The 18,643-nt window shown below is 50.2% G+C and overlaps 2 protein-coding genes across 3 annotated transcripts in view; one reads left to right on the top strand and one right to left on the bottom strand.

The window, feature by feature from the left end:
• CDC20 (cell division cycle 20) overlaps nucleotides 1-6,651 on the top strand; it is an 8,069-nt gene extending 1,418 nt beyond the window's left edge. The window contains exons 3-9 of the mRNA XM_010145748.1: nucleotides 160-288; nucleotides 4,413-4,609; nucleotides 4,958-5,052; nucleotides 5,402-5,633; nucleotides 5,743-5,868; nucleotides 6,007-6,124; nucleotides 6,380-6,651. Of these exons, the coding sequence (XP_010144050.1) occupies nucleotides 160-288; nucleotides 4,413-4,609; nucleotides 4,958-5,052; nucleotides 5,402-5,633; nucleotides 5,743-5,868; nucleotides 6,007-6,124; nucleotides 6,380-6,558 (1,076 nt within the window). The 3' untranslated portion in view covers nucleotides 6,559-6,651. The remainder of the gene's footprint in view (nucleotides 1-159; nucleotides 289-4,412; nucleotides 4,610-4,957; nucleotides 5,053-5,401; nucleotides 5,634-5,742; nucleotides 5,869-6,006; nucleotides 6,125-6,379) is intronic.
• A 3,281-nt stretch (nucleotides 6,652-9,932) lies between these two features.
• Nucleotides 9,933-13,720, bottom strand: ELOVL1 (ELOVL fatty acid elongase 1). 2 transcript variants are annotated; one of them, XM_010145746.1, is made up of 7 exons: nucleotides 13,660-13,720; nucleotides 13,021-13,211; nucleotides 12,773-12,853; nucleotides 12,509-12,565; nucleotides 12,069-12,174; nucleotides 11,778-11,914; nucleotides 9,933-11,365 (listed from the first exon to the last, which is right to left on the bottom strand). In XM_010145746.1, exons 1-7 carry the CDS (start codon nucleotides 13,703-13,705, stop codon nucleotides 11,111-11,113), a joined length of 873 nt encoding a protein of 290 aa, XP_010144048.1. In that variant the 5' UTR covers nucleotides 13,706-13,720; the 3' UTR covers nucleotides 9,933-11,110. The 2 variants fall into 2 exon arrangements, with proteins under 2 accessions (XP_010144048.1, XP_010144049.1); XM_010145747.1 differs by lacking the exon at nucleotides 12,773-12,853 and having other exon boundaries at nucleotides 10,423-11,365; nucleotides 13,660-13,705.
• Between the last annotated feature and the right edge of the window lie 4,923 nt (nucleotides 13,721-18,643).

The following is an 18,643-nucleotide window of genomic DNA, read 5'->3' as shown; positions in this document are numbered from 1 at the left end:
AGCAGTTCATACTGCCAGTGATTTTGGCACAGTGTTCTTCTAGGTGTATCTCTCTGCTCAGGACTTCATTTTCACTGGAAGGCATTTCCATTGGGTGAGCAGTGCTCAGCTGGGAGGAAACAGTAACTCTGGCTAACAAATCTGTTCCTCTGCACACAGGCTATCAGAATAATCTGAAAGTGCTCTACAGTCAGAAAGCGACACCTGGATCCACCAGGAAGAATGGCAGATACATTCCCTCAATGCCAGACCGGATCCTGGATGCACCAGAGATCCGCAATGACTATTGTAAGTAGGCTGTGGTGTTGAGTGCTGGTTGTTATCACTCTGCACTGGAGTGCAGTTCCTAGGACACTGCAAGTGGGCTGTTTCAGCATCTGGTGCACCCAGGCTGGCACAGATCGCTTCTGGCATGTGTAGCCTTATAGGAACAATGGGCCAGAGTGCCCTGTAGGTGATTTGGATGAGGGCTACCTGACCCCATGTCACAGGAGAAAATATCAGTGCAGTTGTGGTTAAGCAGCAATCTAAGATTAATTAAGTGAGGGGTAGATTTTTGTAGTGGTGCTTAATCACTAACCAGTTTAAAAGTAACAGGGTGACCTGGTCAAATATGTTACAATCAAATAGTGATAGTTACAGATTTGATGATGACAAGGTTCACCTTAGAGGCACCTTAGTGTTCTGTATTGCTGTCCTTCATGATCTGTGCCTGACTGACCCTGGACTGGTTTGCGGCCCGGGGGGCAGAAGCAGAGGGTGTGAGGGAGAGAAATCGCTTCAGGTTTCAAGTGGCCTTTGAGTGGGAGGGGGACCATACCACTGCAATCTGCCCTGTGACTGAAGTCACTCTATCTGGTCTGTAGAGTGGCCATGTGGTTGCCTTTTACCTCTCTGCCTATGAACAGAGAATGCTGTAATCCAATTATAAATTGAAGGAAGCTTTGTTTGGTTAGCCTCCAGATGCTTGGTTAGTGATATTAAGCATGTCAGGGGATATATACATGGGGAAATTTGAGTAATCTAACTTGTTTACCCATTCTTGAAATTCTAATGCATAGAATAATGTTTGACAGAGAATAGTATAGTAACAGCCACCACAGTGGGGCGTAGCATCAGGTTCAGTGTTCCAGTAGCTGTAGGAGACTATCCAAACAAGGACTTCCCACTACCTGTGTTCTCCATCTTTTCTGACTCTTTTTAATGCTTGATGTATTTCTTCAGTGTCATGGTGAACTGTGATAAGGATCTTCTGCCCGGTTTCTCATGTGTGTAGTAGAAGATTGATTAAATCAGGGTGGTGGAGTAATTGTTTGGTTATGGGTAAATTCATTCCGATTGGTGTGGGTTGTAACTCACAGTATAACATGTAATCAAGAGACAGATCATCATAAGCAGTTATTGGTGCAGAGAAATTAGTCACAACCAGCAATTGTAGAGAAGTTACATACACATAGATTGTGTTGATTGGTTATATTTTAAACCAAATCATCCATCAATAGGGATTTGCACAATGTTCGCATGCAGGCACATCCTTTTCCAATATACATTCCAATATACAATATATGGTTTCAGGGATTTCATTCAGGTGGATTTCAAAGTGGCAAATATTTTGTTCTGTGTCTAAACAGATATCCTGAGCTTCAGTAGTATTACTTTCACAAATGAAATCTTGATCTTGCACAACACGTGCATTTAGATCAATTGTTTGCCACTTTCCTTCCTTTTGGTGGGCCCACACTCTGTTCTATGGGATAGAGTATGGTTCCCTTGTGACTCAGCCCTAACGCAGTACTTGGGTACCTGTTGTACAACGAAGCATTGTGTATGGTAAGAACAAGAGCAACAGCTTTATTGTTTTCTGTGTGATATGTGAAATTAATTAGATACCACCATGATTGAAAGTCCTTTTCAAATTTGAGGCCTTGTCCCAAATCCGTTTCCAAATTTCAGTGGGTAGGGTTCCTCCTTCTCTAATAATGGCGGCCAAAGATTATTTCCACAGCTCATTCCTCCACTCCTGTCCCTTAAACTGACAGGTCTGTTTAATTTTTGGTTCTTGGATGTTTTGGAGGCTTTTAGAATAATCCTGTTGTGGTTGTCTGATTCGTCTAACAATATCCTGTATTTTTCACTTCCTTTGAAATCTCATCCCATTTCCTATGCATGATTTATAACAGCAGGCATTAACATTGCCCAGGTGGGGATTTCCCTTTGTTGTAACTGTATTTGTTCCTCATCTTAAAGCCTGTGTCAGGTTTGCTAATTCATTATGGCTAACATTCCTTTGAATTTTGTCTTGTTTTGCAACAAGATGTGACTTTAGTGCATCAGGGGCTCCTTTTATGAGTGGTTTAAGCATATCAGGATCTACAGGTGCCAAGAGAGGAACATCAGTGGGATAGTGTTGATTCATGGCTTGAAGACAAGCAGCTTTTGTAAGAGCTGCAGAGTGGTCATTCAGAGATTTAATAGGTATTCATATGGGTTGTCCTCTTCTAAAACATGAATGCCACCAGCCCAGTATGCCACTCTGCTTGTTAATGAGTGGGATTCATTTGGGGGATTTGGGCCAGCAATTAAAAAGACACCAGTTCCCCAATAGCTGTTGGCTTTGCCATTCAGCATAATTCTGTCCCCCCCCCATTAGAGATAATCTCCATAGATACTCAGTTTCAGTTTCGTCAGGATTTCTGCTATATTGGTGCTGTAAATTAGCTCTCTGAAGAGGATCAAACAGGGCTGTTTTGCTGGTGCAATTTCCCACACTGCCCCGTGGTCCTAGTTTCTTCTGTCTTAATTGGTCTGATTGAGAGATGGGGGAGGCTTGAGTTATTTTTGTGAGTTGCTGGTATCACCCCAAATACTACTGTCCCAGTCTTCAGGAGACACAATTAGGTTTTGAATCTGGACTATGTCGGGTTTTTGGAGATTGCGTGAACATAATTTCAATGTGTTCTCCCAGTTTTTGTTGCTTTAATTGGGATTCTTTGAGTTGCTTTTGCAGCTGTTCTATTTTAACAGATAACAGCAGCTCAGTAGATTTACAGCACTATCTCATCCCATAAATCTTGTATCTTGTGGGAAAGTTTTTTCCTTTCTTGGCAGGCAGCTTCTAAGCACATTTTACAAAACAAACTTGTCCTTTCCCACTCTAGTTGAGCCCCTCACATCAGATAATTGTTTTTCTACCTCTTCCCAGTTGTGCCAAGTAATATAAGCCCAGTCCTCTGGGAAGGTGGATTTGGTGGCATACCATGTTGTTTTAAGTATTTGGTGATTTTGCTTGTCATCCTGCTGATGACTCCAGTTTGTTGCAGGAGAAGATATCAACATGGTTGTGATGAAGCAGCAGTCTAAGATTTATTAAGTGGGGGGTAGATTTTGTAGCGGTGCTTAATCACTAACCAGTTTAAAAGTAACAGGGTGACCTGGTCAAGTATGTTACAATCGAATAGTGACTTAGTTACAGATTCAATGATAAGATTCACACTAACTTACTGCAGGAGATCCTTTATATGTGTGTATATACACATGTGCATAGACACCATCACAAAACACAGGCACAGACAAACATATACCCATCCATGCTTGTGTTAGTGAGGTGAATGAAGAGAGGCCCCCCCGTAATTAAAACTTCCTTCCTGAATTGAGAGCAAATACTCACAATGCTCCAGCAATCTCAATGGACCATTACTGAGTCTTGAGAAGCCTGACTTTGTCCTGGACTTTTTGCATAGTCTGTACCTGAGAGGCATCCTGACCCAGGGGAGATGCTGGACACAGCCCACTGACATCCAGGAGAGCTCACGGGGTCTTGCTTTGGGATTGCTATTTATGGGGTCTGAGATGATTGACTTGTGTCAGGTATTTTCCCACTCTGGCCCACCTCTGATGTTGTAATATTCCGGTATGCTCTGCCAGTTGCGCAGACCCAGAAATTGTTGACTTCTGATGTTTGGTTTCACCCCCCTGTTGGGTCACAATAACCTGATACATCTGTACTTGAGTCAAGGCCGAGTACACATGTACCAGACTATACAGTGGTGACTCTCCCAAGGACAGGGAGAGCAGTGCAATGCTGGGAAAGCAGGCCCAGCACACACCAGGCAGGTGCCTTAGTGTTGTGTTTTGCCACCCCTTGTGATTTGTGCCTGACTGACCCTGGAATGGTTTGTGGCCTAGGGAGCAGGAGCAGGGGGTGTGAGGGAGAGAAATCGCTTCGGGCTATGAGTGGCAGGGGGACTGTACCACCACACCCCGCTAGCTGGGCATGGTGACACCCAGATGACTGCCCCTTACATGTATGTGTGTGTGCGCACGTCTTGCGCAGGTGGAAGATCTGGCACTGGCGAAGGGCAAGAGTCTCCAACTAACCACAGTGTGACCCGCTTTGCTCTTCCAAATTGTAGATCTCAATCTCATTGATTGGAGCTCTCAGAACTTCCTGGCAGTGGGTCTGGACAACTCTGTCTATCTGTGGCATCACACCACTGGGGAGATTATCCAGCTGCTGCAGATGGAGCATCCAGGTGATTACATTTCCTCTGTGTCATGGATTAAAGAAGGAAACTACCTTGCTGTTGGCACAAGTAATGCTGAGGTCCAGGTGAGTGTGGGAGTAAAACTAGAGGTCTTGTCTAGGATTGCTGGAGATGTGGGGCCTTGAGACAAAGGCTGGGCTAGCACAAGGGGGATGCAATGTACCCTGACTTGTCTTGACTGGTGTGGGGTGGAAATGTGCATGGGCAGTGGCCAACTGCAGCATGCAAGGCAGAGTTTGGTTTGGGGGGTTTCTGACACCTGGAGTGGTATTCTGTAGGCATGAGGTTCAAGTTATCTCTGCTCCCACAGTGACAAGGATGAATGCCAGAGCCTCTGCAGTGAGGTCCTTAGGGCAGAGCAACAGGGCTGGGTTTTCTCATTCTCTGGAGAACTTTCTACTCTGCCTCTCTAGGTATGGGATGTACAGCAGGAAAAGCGTCTCCGAAATATGACCAGCCATTCTTCCCGTGTGGGGTGCCTCAGCTGGAACAGCTACATCCTCTCAAGGTAAAGCAGTGGTTGAGGGCGGGTGAAGGGCACTGTCCAGCTGCTGCAGATCCTTATCGCAGATCTGCAAATGCTGTGGGTTAGGAATGGTAGCAAGGAGTTTCTGTCCTGGTTTGGGATGCTTACTCAGCCTGTTCTGCTTAGACTGTGGGGAGGTGGCTTGTCTTCTCTCTTGCCCTTTGTTCTGAAGTTATTAAGAGTTTCTGTGGCTGCTTTGCTCACACTTACAAGCCAGTGATGCTGGTAACATTGGTTGAAACCCAGTGGCAGGTACAGTCTTCCAACAGCTCAAAAGTAGATTTTGGTGAAAATATGCACCAGCCTGACCCCACAAGTCTTCTTTCTACAGTGGGTCACGGACTGGCCACATCCACCACCATGATGTCAGAGTGGCTGAGCATCATGTGGCCACGCTTGCAGGCCACACACAGGAGGTGTGTGGACTCAAGTGGTCTCTGAATGGCCGCTACCTGGCCAGTGGTGGCAATGACAACCTGGTGAACATCTGGCCATGCACCCAGGGAGACAGTGGAGACTTTGCTCCTGTACAGACTTTCACTCAACACCAGGGTGCTGTCAAGGTGAGTGTGTGACTGCTGAGGGCATGTGCCCATGTGCAAGGCAAATGTGCAGCACTGGCTGTGCACCTGTTGCCTCTTGCATGTCTTGGAATTAACCCTTTTCTCTCAGGCTCTGGCATGGTGTCCGTGGCAGTCAAATGTTCTAGCCACTGGAGGTGGGACTAGTGATAGACATATCCGCATGTGGAATGTGTGTTCTGGCACCTGCCTCAGTGCTGTTGATACCCATTCCCAGGTGAGACATAAACACCCTTACACAGAGCTCCTGGCTCTGGCAGTCCCCAGAGGCATGGGAAAGGAGACCCTGCTCACCTCTGGATGGTGAACATCAGCACAAGCAGTGTGCCTTATCTGCATTACTGCCTCTTCCCAGGTCTGTTCTATCCTGTGGTCAACAAACTATAAGGAGTTCATTTCAGGCCATGGTTTTGCACAGAATCAGCTGGTTATATGGAAGTATCCAACGATGGCCAAGGTCACTGAGCTGCGAGGTAGGCTGGGCCCTCTGGGGAAGGGATGCCCCACTGATGCAGAATGGTGTGCAGGGACATGCTGAAGAAAACATCATTGCGATGGTGCTGCAAATGCACATATAGGGTGGTGAATTCTTGCTGCTGCAGCATAGCATGGGGACAGCTATGCAAGCTCATGGGGCATATGGCAGTAAAAGTGACCATTGTGGTAGGACCAGAGGGACCAGGACACATGGTGATCAGCCCAGCCCTAACTGCACACCTCCTCTTCAGGTCACACCGCCAGAGTCTTGAACCTGACTATGAGCCCTGATGGTGTAACAGTGGCCTCAGCAGCTGCTGATGAAACACTCCGGCTCTGGCGCTGTTTTGAGATGGACCCCATAAAGAAGAAGGAAAAAGACAAGACAAATGGTGCCAAAAGCAGTATCATGCATCAGGGCATCCGCTGAGTGCACAGTGCTGTTGGGAGAAGGGGGTGAAATCAGTTTACATGTTACTGTATTTTAAATGTTAATAAAGTGCTTGAATTTCACTTTTTTTAATGGAGCCTGATAGAATAAAAGGCCCTGGCTCACAGAATCCAGCCCCTTCTCCCTCAGATTTGGGATGTGGGCAAGTGTTGGAGCTCTTCTTTTTTAGGACTAGTTTGCAGGCAGCCTGAGCCTAGCACAGCCTTAAAGTCCAATGAGAAGGATGATGCTGTGTGATAGCTGTACTGTCTGTCCTAGCTCAGACAGATGTCACCTGCCCCATCTTCATGCTGACTCCATACTGGGAAGCTGTAGCCTGGATGACTTCTTAACCTTTCATCCCCTCATCAGAGTGTGTAAAAACTGCCGCTTCTCAGGGCTTAAGACTTGCACTGATGCTAGGAAGAAGTACTCCTGACTTGCCTCAGCTTCTGTGGAGCAGTGAACCAACTCTGAATGGGCCTCTGCCAAGGGAGGGCCCTCTGGCCAGCTGCTGTCTGCTGCAGTGGAGGGGAGCAAGGCACAGTATGTCTGTGTCCCCAGCTTCTCCTGTGCCCTGTCTCTTGGCCAGGGGGGCCTTACTTTGCCTCTGCAGGCAACTACTGGCAGTGATCACTTGTGCCAGAGCAGCCTGGGGACTTCTCTTGGTAGTGTGAGCTGTAGTGTCACCTGCTGCAGCTGATGGTGCTTGCTCGTGTGGTGTCATGGTAGAGTAGCTACTTCTGGGGTGAGTTTAGTACTGAATTTTGGAGCCAAATACTATTGGAAAAACCAGCAGGGCAGGAAACATACAGCAACAGTTGTAATCACCCCAAAGGCCAGAAAGGATGAAGCCTGAACCAAAACAAAAGCTCAGTTTACATTGCCACAGCCAGCCTGGATGTTATGTGAGACTTCCACAACATAATCAACCTGGTTTACTACCCTTAGTCATATGTTCTTCTGCGAACTCCCCTCCTGAGAGGAAGTCTTGGTGCCAAGCTGAGGCTGCACAGAGGAACAGGCTGCAGCTGCCAGCTGGTAGAGCTTGATGCCCCAGCACCTGGGAAAATGCATGTTTTTCAGGCTCTGTTATGGTAGTGCAAGTTGTAGGGAGCATATCTGAGCCTTTACTTGAGCAAGCGTCAGCTCAACCACAGCAGCCATGCTGCTCTGCACGTTGGAGCCATGGTGTCTGAGGTTGTGGAGCTGTACAGACCCATTGAGCCTGTCCTTCAGCTGCACCAGCACTGCCACAAACATTGCACTGCTGATTAGCACCTTGGCCTGCACACAGCTACTCAAAGCCTGTGCCTCCCCTCAGCCGAGGGTGGATTATTAACTGTTTTCACCTTCCTCTCAGCACAGTACCACACCAGGCTCCTGCTCTGCCTCCTGAGCTTTAAGCCAGCTGCAGTCTTCAAAGGTGGACAGTCACCACCAACTTATGCTGTGCCAAGGCCAGGCAGGGTGCACACCCCCTCCCCCCTCCCTCCCCCATTGCTGATACAGTGGCACAGTCTCAAAAAACAGCTTGCAGCAGTGCCCAGTACCTTCCCCATGGGGCTGTTGGTGCCAGCCCCATTTGGGCACTTGAGGAAGAGCAGGGGAGGTCTTTTTTCTTCAGAAGCAAATCCTAGGGCAGCAGTTGCATCTAATGAGGAAGGGGACAGGAATCCACACGCAAGCCCCAAACCCCTGCAGTTTGATGGTGCAAGTTACCACAGACTTGCTTTATGGCCCCAGAGCAGATTAAGGCTTCCAGTGGTTCCTGACCCTAGCAGGAAGGCTTTGTATGCCTGAAAGCTGGTTTATTTTCTTCACTCCCATTTAATATCAGAGCTGCCTTATCTATCTCCTTAGCATGTTACCCACTCCCCAGAAGCTGTGCATTACACACCCCCTGAAAGTCCTCTGTGCCTTACTAGAAGGTGAATGGTATTGCACTGTCTTTCTTTGGCCTCCTACTGCCCTGGAGCAAGGGAGAGCAGAGGAAAGAGCTGGGTGCTGATGCAGCAGGCCCAGGAACCACTGCCATATAAGGTCTGAATTCAGATCAGACCATGACAGTGTATAAATTACTGAGTGCCACATCCCAGCTAACAGGAACAATTGGAGGAAGGGAGAGCAGAGCACACGTAGAGAGCAGCCCATTTTAAAATGCCAAGCATAAGTAGTTTAAAGTGTTGTTGCTATTTTGGGCAAAAACAAGGAGTCCTGTTTTTACCAAGAGCCAGCTCCAGGGAAAGGAGGAGGAGGCTGGATAGGAAAATCTCCATCATAGTTGGACAGTCACCTACAGCTCCTGAAGTGGTGACTTCAGGAACAGGATATTACACACCACTTCAGAACTGGACATCAGAACAAGCCCTTCTCACCCCCAGAGCAGCACCCATAACTGTGAGAACACAACACAGAGCAGCAGCCACAACCCCATTTAAGGCTACATACAAGGGCACTAAGCCATCTAACAGGGGGTGATGCCCACATGCAGTTAGACATATTGGTCATACCAGTTCAGGTCACTTGAAGAGGGTTTCCTGTGTTGTAGAGCATGGACCTGAGGTGTACAGCAGCTCAGCAGGGCTTTCCCTCACACCAAGCCCTGTTCTAGGGCTTTAGCTGACCATCTACTAAAGGCCTCCCACACCACAGCTTCTGGAGACCTGGTGGTCTAACACATCCTTCCCAGCCACAAGCTACCCCCCCCCTCACCACCTCCCTTCTGAGGCTTGAGTCATCACCTAGGCCCCTCTCTTTGCTCAGGAGGGCCTCAGTCATAAGATGTTGGGAAAGGCAGCATTGCCCTCCAGCCACACTGAAGGGAAGGCCAGGCTGTCTCAGGTGGTGAGACCAGAGAAGAGCCAGGCCAGAGCAAGAAGCAGCAACATAAAGCTCCCTCTTCCCATCAGCTGTGTTCTGCTCAGCTCTATGCTGCAGGGGCATTCACAGTTTGCACCAGCTTCAGCAGATGCAGAAAGCCACAGACTGCCGTTCCCCCATCACCTAGGTTTCCAGGGTCTCCACTCCCTGCTCTGCCTCACCTCCCCCCCGATTTCTGAAAAGAAGCAGCTTCTCCTGGGCTGCTGGCCCTGCTCCCAGCCCACACCCACACTCCACCCCAGCCATTCTTTCCCAGGGTGGAGTCACTTTCACAACAGGAGCCTTGACACATTTCCTGCCCTGAGCACTGCTCTACCAAAGCACTTGGAAACAATCTGCCATCTGCTTCATCAGCACACTGCTATCACCCTCTCCCCCCAACACACAAACCTGCTATGCTAGCTGCTTCTTCCAGCCCTGCCTCCAACCACCCCGGCAGGACTAAGAACAGCTTCTGAGCACAGCAAGACAAGAAAACAAGAGGGCAGAGCCATTTCTCCTTCTGTCTGTTTATTTGTGATAGAAGAGCAGCCTTATCTGCCAGGGCCTGGCTCCTGCACCTCCTCCTCAAGGCCACCAGCATGGTTTTGGTTACAGCCAGAGCAGGTGATGGGCACCAGGCACAAGAGAGCTGCTGCACTGCCCTGCTGCACACCTTCAGCCAGACCCACAGAGGCAAGAGGTGCTTGCTGTTACCCCACAGCAGGGCATGCTACAACCATCCTCAGCTGTGCTCACACTGGGCTAGAGCAGAGCTGGTCCCAAGCAGGAAAACCCACAAGCTGATTCTATGGGCAATTATTGCTCAAGTCTTGAGTTTGCAGAAATGGAAGTGGGCCAAGACAAGACTGAACTTGGCCTTCCCCACTTTGAGCAAGCTACCATACAGGATCAGGTAAGTGTGGCTTACCTGAGCTCACACTGAGCACCCAGCCTAGGCACAGGAAGGCAAGGTGCCCTGGGCTTATATGGGGGAGGCATTTTGGGCTGTCGCAACCCCTGCTATGTACTAGGCACAGGGCAACTGTACTGTACTGGGCAGGCAGGGGCCCTCAAGTCCCACATGCACTGCCCCTACGTTCTCCACAGCCATGCCTGAGCACAGACACACCAGGGCAGGACCACCCGCCTGGGCACACAGGGACCAGAAGGGATATGCAACACTGTGGCATGGCACAAAGTGGCACAAGGCATGGTAGAGCAGGAGCACTCAGGCTTGAGCTGGTAGTGACAAGCAGCCAGGGACAAGTCTGCTCATCCACACAGGCTCTGATGAGACAGGGAAGAGGCAAGGACACCAGGACAGGGACCGGTCTCTTCTTTTGGTCCTACTCAGAAGGAAATGGCCCCCAGGCAGAAGGGCCAGATGTAGGCACTTGGGGAAATTTCCTTTGGAATTACTGGAATGGGACTGCAGCCCCATAGCTGTGATGCAGGCAGCTGCCTCTCTGCTCAGCAACACTGAGAAACAGCACGAGCTCTCCCAGGAGGGGAAGAAGTTGCCCATGGCTGCTCAGAGCAGAGGGGCTGAGCATGCAGAAGACAGCAGGGCTGGGCACAGGGGTACAACAGTCTGTAGGCACTTGACTAGTGGCACCCAAGAGCAGGAGAACAGGTCCCAGCTGCCTCTGCCCCGGGGCTCTCATTGGCTCTGGGAGGGTCTTGCCCTCTAGTTGGCTTTGACCTTGCCATTGGTGATGGTGCCATTCTCATGGATGCTGCTACCGTTGTGCTGGGCTGCTTGCTGAGCCACCCTGGGCAACCGTCTGCCTTTGGTGTAGGACTGGTACCAAAAGTTGGAGAAGAGGATGAAGAAGATGGTCCCATAAATCCAGATGAGGTGGACAAAGATGGGGAACTGGTACTGGCAGCTGGGCATGAAGTAATACTGGGAGATGTGGATGGAGACAATTACAAACTGTGCCTGGGAGCAAAGCAGAGTAGGGACAAGTTATTAATGAGGACAGGGTAAGGGATTTCACTAGAGACCTTCTTTATAAGCTAAACCAATAGGCTTCTTTCCCACTCTGAAACAGAGGTCCTTATGGTAAGGCAGAGCTAGCAGCAGCTGGAAGAGGTAGGCACAAAAGTCCCAAGGCAGCATATATCTCACCCTGCAGGCTGCAGCCCAGGCACAGCAGGCTGAGCAGCACCCACACCCTAACTGGGCTGGTAGGGCTATCAGAGGCCCACAGTGGGCTATTGCTGCTAGAAACCAGAGTGAGAGGCTGCAGAAGAGACAACTACAGCTGCTGGCTACACCTTTCATAAGTAAAGGGCTGGCCTGCCCCATCAGAGGCTGAGGGCACATGCTCTGCTCCATAGCACAGACTCACCAGCTGGATGGCTGTGATGTGCTTCTTCCACCACAGGTACTTCTGAAAAGCAGGTCCCGCTGCTGAGAGCCCATAGTAGAAGTACATGACAACATGAACCATGGAATTGATCATGGCATGGAATGAGCCCATTCCCCCTGTTGAGGCAGATTTTCATTAGCCCAAGTCAATGCTCCACTGCAATCAGTGCTACACAGAGATCCTAGAAGCCCAGCAGGGCTAAGAAAAGCCGTTCTCAGGGTGCTGGAGCTAACCCCACCTTTTCCCTAAACCAGATCGTTTTCATCTTACCTGGACCAAACTTTGCTCCCCACCACCAGCTCCAGGGCAGAACAGAGTGGTGGAAGAGGTGCAGAAATGTGACCTGTTCATTCTTCTTCCGCAGGACAAAGATCACCTGCAATGAGAGCCCAATGGCATCAAGGACATGCAGCTCTGGGAGCAGCTAGAGCAGGCTGGGCCACTAATTCAGTGTCTGATCTCAATGATACTTCCCCCCCTCACTTCCAAGCTCTGTCACCACACATTAGGTCCCCCCACAGCTTCCAGAGCTATAACTTGCCAGGAATAGCATCTGCAATAGCCCAAAGTGGCCTCCTCAGCAGTGATGCCAGACAAAAGCACTATCAGGACAGACCAAAAGGACTGAAGAAAGCACCTGCACCAAGTACACTGGGTCCCAACTCCCTGCCCAGCAAGCAGTGACAAGGCCTCCTCAGTGACTCACTCACCGTGTCTGTCAGTTCAATGAACTTGGAGAAGACAAAGAGCCAAGCAACACTGACCATCTGTAACAGAATAGGTTAACATTAGAGACCCACCTAAGCCTTAACATGCCCAGTGACCAAGGATCTCCATACAGTAACCCCAAGGTGAAACCAAGAGCCAGGGACTCTAAGTCCTCTGCCTCAGGAGAAATGGGTAGCCGTGACTTGCTGTTCAAACAGAAGCACTAAAGGCCATCGCCACTTATCAGGACAGGGATGAGAACTCACCCTGAGGGCCTTGGGGTCCTGCGAGAAGTCCACAGGGTCACATCGCCAGGTGTACCCAGTAAGCCACCCTGCCATCAGGAACTGCAATAAGACCATCATAAAGGTGAGACCAAACACATCACCCACTGCACTTACCAAGCCCTGTGCAGAAGGGCAGGGAACAGCCTGCAAAAGGGGTCCCCATCCCCCCCACAGCCTGCATGTGCTGCTTTAGATATGCCTGCCAAAGCCTACTGCTGACAACTCACCTCATAGACTATGTAAAGTGAGAGTCCCACCAGAAAGAAGTTGTATAGCACCATGAACGTCTTCAGGTTTAAAGGCTTCCTGTTGGCCATTAACCGGGGACCCAGGGATAGCACAAAGTAGACATATGCCAGAAGGATGCCCATCACAAGGAATGGAGACTGCATCAGTGGATAATCAGCAATGCGGGGGTCTGTAGAGAGCACCATGGTATAGAGCAGTTAACATCCTCACCCAGTCTGCTGCCAGCAATGCTACTGCCAGAGTGGAGGCAAGGACACGGCAATCCTGTTCTAGGACAGGAGTACAAGTAAGGCAGCAGTCTGGGAGCAGAAGCTGGTGAAGCCAGCCAAACTCAGTAAGGTACAGACTGAAGCCACACTGCAGGGCAGCCTGGAGATCTTCTGCCCAGGAGGGCAGAAGTGCCTCCAAAGGGCCTGCACAGTCACTGAGGCAAGACAGCCTCATAACAACCAGCAAACCCATCCCCCCTCAAAAAAGCTGTATCTATGTCAAGGTAAAGGCAGGATGCAGCTAGACCCAAACTGCTTCAATGATGACAGACCACCCCACTATGCCTGCGGCAGTATGGCATGTAGTGCCACCTGCCCTGCAGCTGAGGGCAGAGCCAAAACACTCACCTGCTTTCTTCATGAAGTCCTGATACATGGTCACAATGCCCTCCATGGTGGTGGCAGTATCTCTGTGGAGAGAGGAAGGGTGGATCAGGCAACTGTTTTCCCAGAAGGGCAGCCTGCAGACCACAGCCCTGCAGATCAACAGATTTCAAGCACAGCTTCAGAAGTATAGTCACGTATATCTGGCCAGCATTACTCTCAGCTGATCACACAACAGCATCCACTTTACAGATGAGCCACATGCTCCTCGCTTCTCACCGAGCCTGGCTCAATCTCCCGAGCGCTGCTAGGAACCCATCATCTATCACCAGCAGTCCTTCTAAGGCAGGATCTAACATTCCCTAGCCAGCTAGGAAAGCTTCCAACCTCAGCACAGTATCGCCAGCCCCTTAGTCTCACTCTTGCTGTACAGGCTCAAGCATTATCACCTACAACCATGATGCTGCCACCAGCCTTTCTACCCATATCCACACAGCACACTGCTCTGTCTGACCCCAGTGCAAGGTTTCCAGGAGAGATGCAGAACTGGTCCACATCTCCACAGAGCAGTGCTTTTATGATCAGCTTTGGGCTCCTGTCTACCATCCCCCACCAGAGAAGCAGTACATCACTGGCAGACCCACTGCATGAGGAAGGAAAGCCAACAGTTCAGAAACAAACACCAGTTTCTGGTCAGAGTTCCTGGTTTCATGTCCTTGCACAAAACCATCCTGAGAAGAACTACTGCCCCATAACACAGCACCTCAGAGGCTACATGCGTTCTACTTGGCAATGACATTTCCACTCCCTTTTCAGGCAGGCAACAGTATCCCCAGAAAATAGGGAAAGCCGCAGATATAAGGCTGCAGAGAGAAGGACTGGCACCCCCCCCACACTTGCTCACTATGAGCACAGAGATCCAGATGGACACTCCAGAAATGCAGGAAGAGTCCAGGCTTAGTTCAAAACACCCTCACCCAGCCCTGTTCACCCCAACCTCTCCCCAGCCCACAGGACACCAGAGCAGCAGGAAGGGAGCAAAGCACAGGCCCTCCTGACTTACCTACTTGTACTGAAGGCATTCCCCACAGCTGCTGCCAGACACTCCACCCACCCCTTCCTCCAGGAAGGTGCGCAGCAATCACTGTCCATGCACAAGCCTGGAGAAACTGCCCATGCACAAGCCTGGAGAAACTGGTCCCCAGCCCAGTCTCCCCAGGAGGTTTATTGCTGCCACCACCAGGAAGCACACAGTCTATCCCAGACCAGCAGCTGGGAGGCTGAGGCCAGAGTAACCTTCTTCCCAGTAAGGTCCCAGCTCAGACCAGCAGTGGACCAGCAGCCACTGCCATCAAGCCCTCACCAGCCAGTACTGGCATTGCTCCTTCAGTTTCACTGCAAGAGGAAGAGCTCAGCTTTGTCAAGGTCCTCTTTGCTCTAGCTGGCACCCAGGCAGGATGGCAGCAGACACCACCTGTGCAGTGCTACCAAGCACCAGTGTGACAGGTCTTTGCTGGCAGCAATCTTCACAGTGCCTGGCACACACCATTCTGGCTCACTATTCTCTGCAAACCACTTCAGTGCAACAGTGCTGGCTCTGTGCCAGCCAAGTCATTCTCCCTGTGCTCCTCCAAACTAATGAGTGCCACCCAACCTCTCTGCAACAGCAGTAGGGTGGAACAGGTCTCCCCCTTTACCCCCAACCCCCCAAAAGTACCCATTCCTCCAAGGAAGGCTCTAGAGCAGCCTGCACAACCACACCCAAGGACAGAACAGCAAGAAGTTTTGCTGTGCTTCAGAAAGCACAGAAGGTGGTTCCTCACACCACCTTGGAGACAGCTGTAGCAACAGGGCAAAGCCCACTCAGGACTGATCCCCACACCTCAGGGGCACCAGCAGCAGAACAGATGCTCACCTTCCCAACCCAATGTTTCCTGGGGTTTAACAGCAAGTAACACTCACTTCTAGTATCACCACAACAAGTAATACTTAAGGTCCTGGGGCACTGCCAAGGTTTTCCACTCTCCACATGCAGCACAGGCCAGAAAAGTGTAGCAGAACTATACCATCCTTGAGAGCCACTTGAGGCTTCAGCTGTGCTAAATGCAGTTAAGTACAAATCCTGTAAGCAACTGAGCTTTATGTTGCTTTAATGGCTAAGAGCAAGCTCCAAACTTGTCTGTCTAGTTTCACCTTTTAACCACTGAATCCAGCTACACCTTTATTTGCTAGATTGAGGAGCCCTCAAGAGTTAGTTCCCAGCACAGGTACTTGACTATTCAAGCTGTGTTTATCTTATCAAGCTGAATGAGTCAGCCTTACTACAGGTCCAGGGCAGAGACAAAACTCCTGCAGAGTACTTGCTTATTTGGGGCAAGCAAGGATGAGACAACAGTATCAGTAGCCCACAAGCTCAAAACTGCATCTCACACTGCAGGGAGACACTTGAGCTCAGGCACTACAGATTACTTTGCTGACCCTGATACAAGCAGGGCTCCAGCACCACTGGCCAACTAGGACCCCAGCACAAAACAGTTTTAAGTCCCAGGACACTGGAGACATAGGTGAGAAGACTCACACTGCAGTTTTGCCCTGACAGACTTGCCAAAGGCTGCACAGGGCAGACAAGGGTCACCCTCACAGCAGCTCTGAACAACTATCTCCTCAAGCAGTGGGAGAAGCCTGCTTTGACCCAGCACTAGCAAAGGAAGACCCCAACAACACAAACAGCAACAAGTCCCTCTTACCGCTGTATCTTGTGAGGCATCGCCAGCACTCCTACAGCCATACATACCACAGGGAGACAGGAGGCATTGGACTTCTCCTGAACATGGCTACTGGGCAAGCACCAGGACAGAACTAGTAGAATTATGCTACAGGTCCTCATGAAAAGGACCTATATGTTTTTCATGTCTTTCTTAGAACATCCTGGTTCATTCAGTAAACAAAGTAACAACATCCTCAAGGAATCTCCAAAGACTGGGTCTTTGCAAGACCTAGTATCCACACTGGCATGCTACACGGTCCTGTAGCAGAGGCTGAAGTGTGCCTTGCTTAGCAAGTAGATGCAGGTATGTCTCACCCTCCTCTCTCCCAAGGGGCGGCCACTGGCCCTGGGGTGTTGGCAGTTGAGCTGCAAAGTAATATAGCATCATCTTCATTAAGCAGGAGAACACAAAGTGCACTGCCCTGCCTGAGCCATGACGGCTCCATGTCAGCCTTTCTGCTGCAGGCAGGGTTTTCCAGTGCAGAGCAGCAAGTATCTGGGAACCTGAACTCACCTTTGCCATTTCCTCTGCGCAACACCAGCACTTGAGGTCCCTCTGCACTTCGAGAGGGGTTCACCATCCAGCCAGGCATCTGCTCTTACTGCTTTCCATGCTACACTGCATGTGTCTACAGCTCAGTGGTTGGTATCTGTTCTCTCTCCACAGGGGAGACATTCTCCTTTGAATCCTCCCAGATCCTGATACTCTTGGGCAAGAAGCTGGAAGGAGATGGGGAACCCAAAGCTGAGCCATGAACAGCTAAAGTCAAGCAAACAGGTCCAAGCATCCCAGAGCACCAGGAACCCTTGGGGCCCAAACACACCCTGCACAACACCTAGAGACCTTGCAACACATCTTCCATCTCTCATCAGCAGGGTGTCACTTCCCCATCTCAGCAAGAAAGTTCCCACTATTTGCAAACCACAGTATCAGGCCACACTGTCCCAGCATCAAGGATTAGATAGTTGCTGAGGCCAAGCACCATGTACACTGCATATTTCCAACAAGCTATACAGCTAATTAGTGCAACTTCAGCAAGAACAGCAAGGCCCTTTATAACAAGCCCCAGCAGCCCAAAAGCACTCAGACCACAGCATAGTAAACCATGACACCGACAGAGACCAGCGCTCAACCCAGTTAGTTTTGTTAAAAGCCCCACAGGGCACATCTATCCCCACACAGCAACCATCTGCAAGCAAGAGACTCAGCCCCAGCCATCCAACACCCAACACTCCTACCCCATCAGCATTCGAGTCAGAAATCAGTCCTGTAATAAGTGTGAAAGCAAGCCACCCTCATCTCCCCACTGGTTTAATTACAGGCAGCACCAAAACAGTCTGACCAAAGAGCTGCCACTCCAGGGAGAGCTGGCACAGGGCCCTTGCTGAACTGGTTAAAGCAGGCCTGGACCCTGTGGGGCTTCCAATGGAGTGGCAGCCCTCAAAAGTCAGGAAATAACCAATTGGCCAGATAGAAAGCCAACCCACATCCCTGACCTACAAGCTGGCAGCAAGGCTTGCTGCCTGATGCAGCCTTGAGCTCCACAGCCTCTCAGGAAGGCACATCTTCCTTTCCAGCTTCCCACTGCAGCACCTGCTCAGCCTCCTAGAGCTCCAGAAAGTCACCACGGAGTCCAGCAAGGCCTGCAGCAGTTCCAGGCACACAGGGAGTATGTTTGCCACTAGAGCTATGCAGACCTGAGGGTTCAGCTCAGTTCAGCAACAGCTGCCACTGTGGAAGAGTGGGACTGACCAACCCAGTATCTGGTGGTCCCAGAGCAGGCACAGACAGGGCTGTACACAGCACATACTGAGGCTGACACCTCAAACCATCACCAAGAGCTGTCAGTCACAGCTCCAGGAGAAGCTTTCCTGAGCTCATGCACAAGTGAATCTAGCAAGACAAGGAACGCACTGTTCAGTCTGCCCTAAACAACACATGAGCAGCAAGGGAGAAGGAGCACAGCTAGCTCTAAGCAGCAAAACGCTGTTCTTTATCAACTCCACAGTGGGATCACTAAGACTAAAGCTTACTGTGAAACAAAAATGGATTTGGACCTTCTGGTGCTGCTCCATGCCCAGGCGAAAGGGAGAGGGGCCTATAACCAGACATAGCACACTTGTTTCACACACAGCGCCTCAAGACACAGCTCAAGCACGTGCAGAGAGCACTCAACAGGAGAGCTGTATTCAGGTACACTTACATTCTTGCTATGAATTTCAGCCACACTCTAAAGTCAT

The sequence above is a fragment of the Buceros rhinoceros genome, unplaced genomic scaffold, assembly GCF_000710305.1.
Source record: "Buceros rhinoceros silvestris isolate BGI_N320 unplaced genomic scaffold, ASM71030v1 scaffold12651, whole genome shotgun sequence".
In the NCBI taxonomy this organism is placed as follows: Eukaryota; Metazoa; Chordata; class Aves; order Bucerotiformes; family Bucerotidae; genus Buceros; species Buceros rhinoceros.
The sequence above is the reverse complement of the archived record's forward strand: the minus strand, read 5'-3'. Positions and strand labels throughout refer to the sequence as shown.

Excerpts from the sequence above, each read along its gene's own strand:
- ELOVL1 (XM_010145746.1), bottom strand. The coding sequence starts at position 13,705 with ATGGAGGGCATTGTGACCATGTATCAGGACTTCATGAAGAAAGCAG. Across the intron at positions 13,212-13,659 it reads GGACTTCATGAAGAAAGCAG|ACCCCCGCATTGCTGATTAT; the intron begins GTGAGTGTTTTG and ends TGCTCTCTACAG. Across the intron at positions 11,366-11,777 it reads ACATCACAGCCATCCAGCTG|GCACAGTTTGTAATTGTCTC; the intron begins GTGAGTCTGTGC and ends CTTTGCTCCCAG.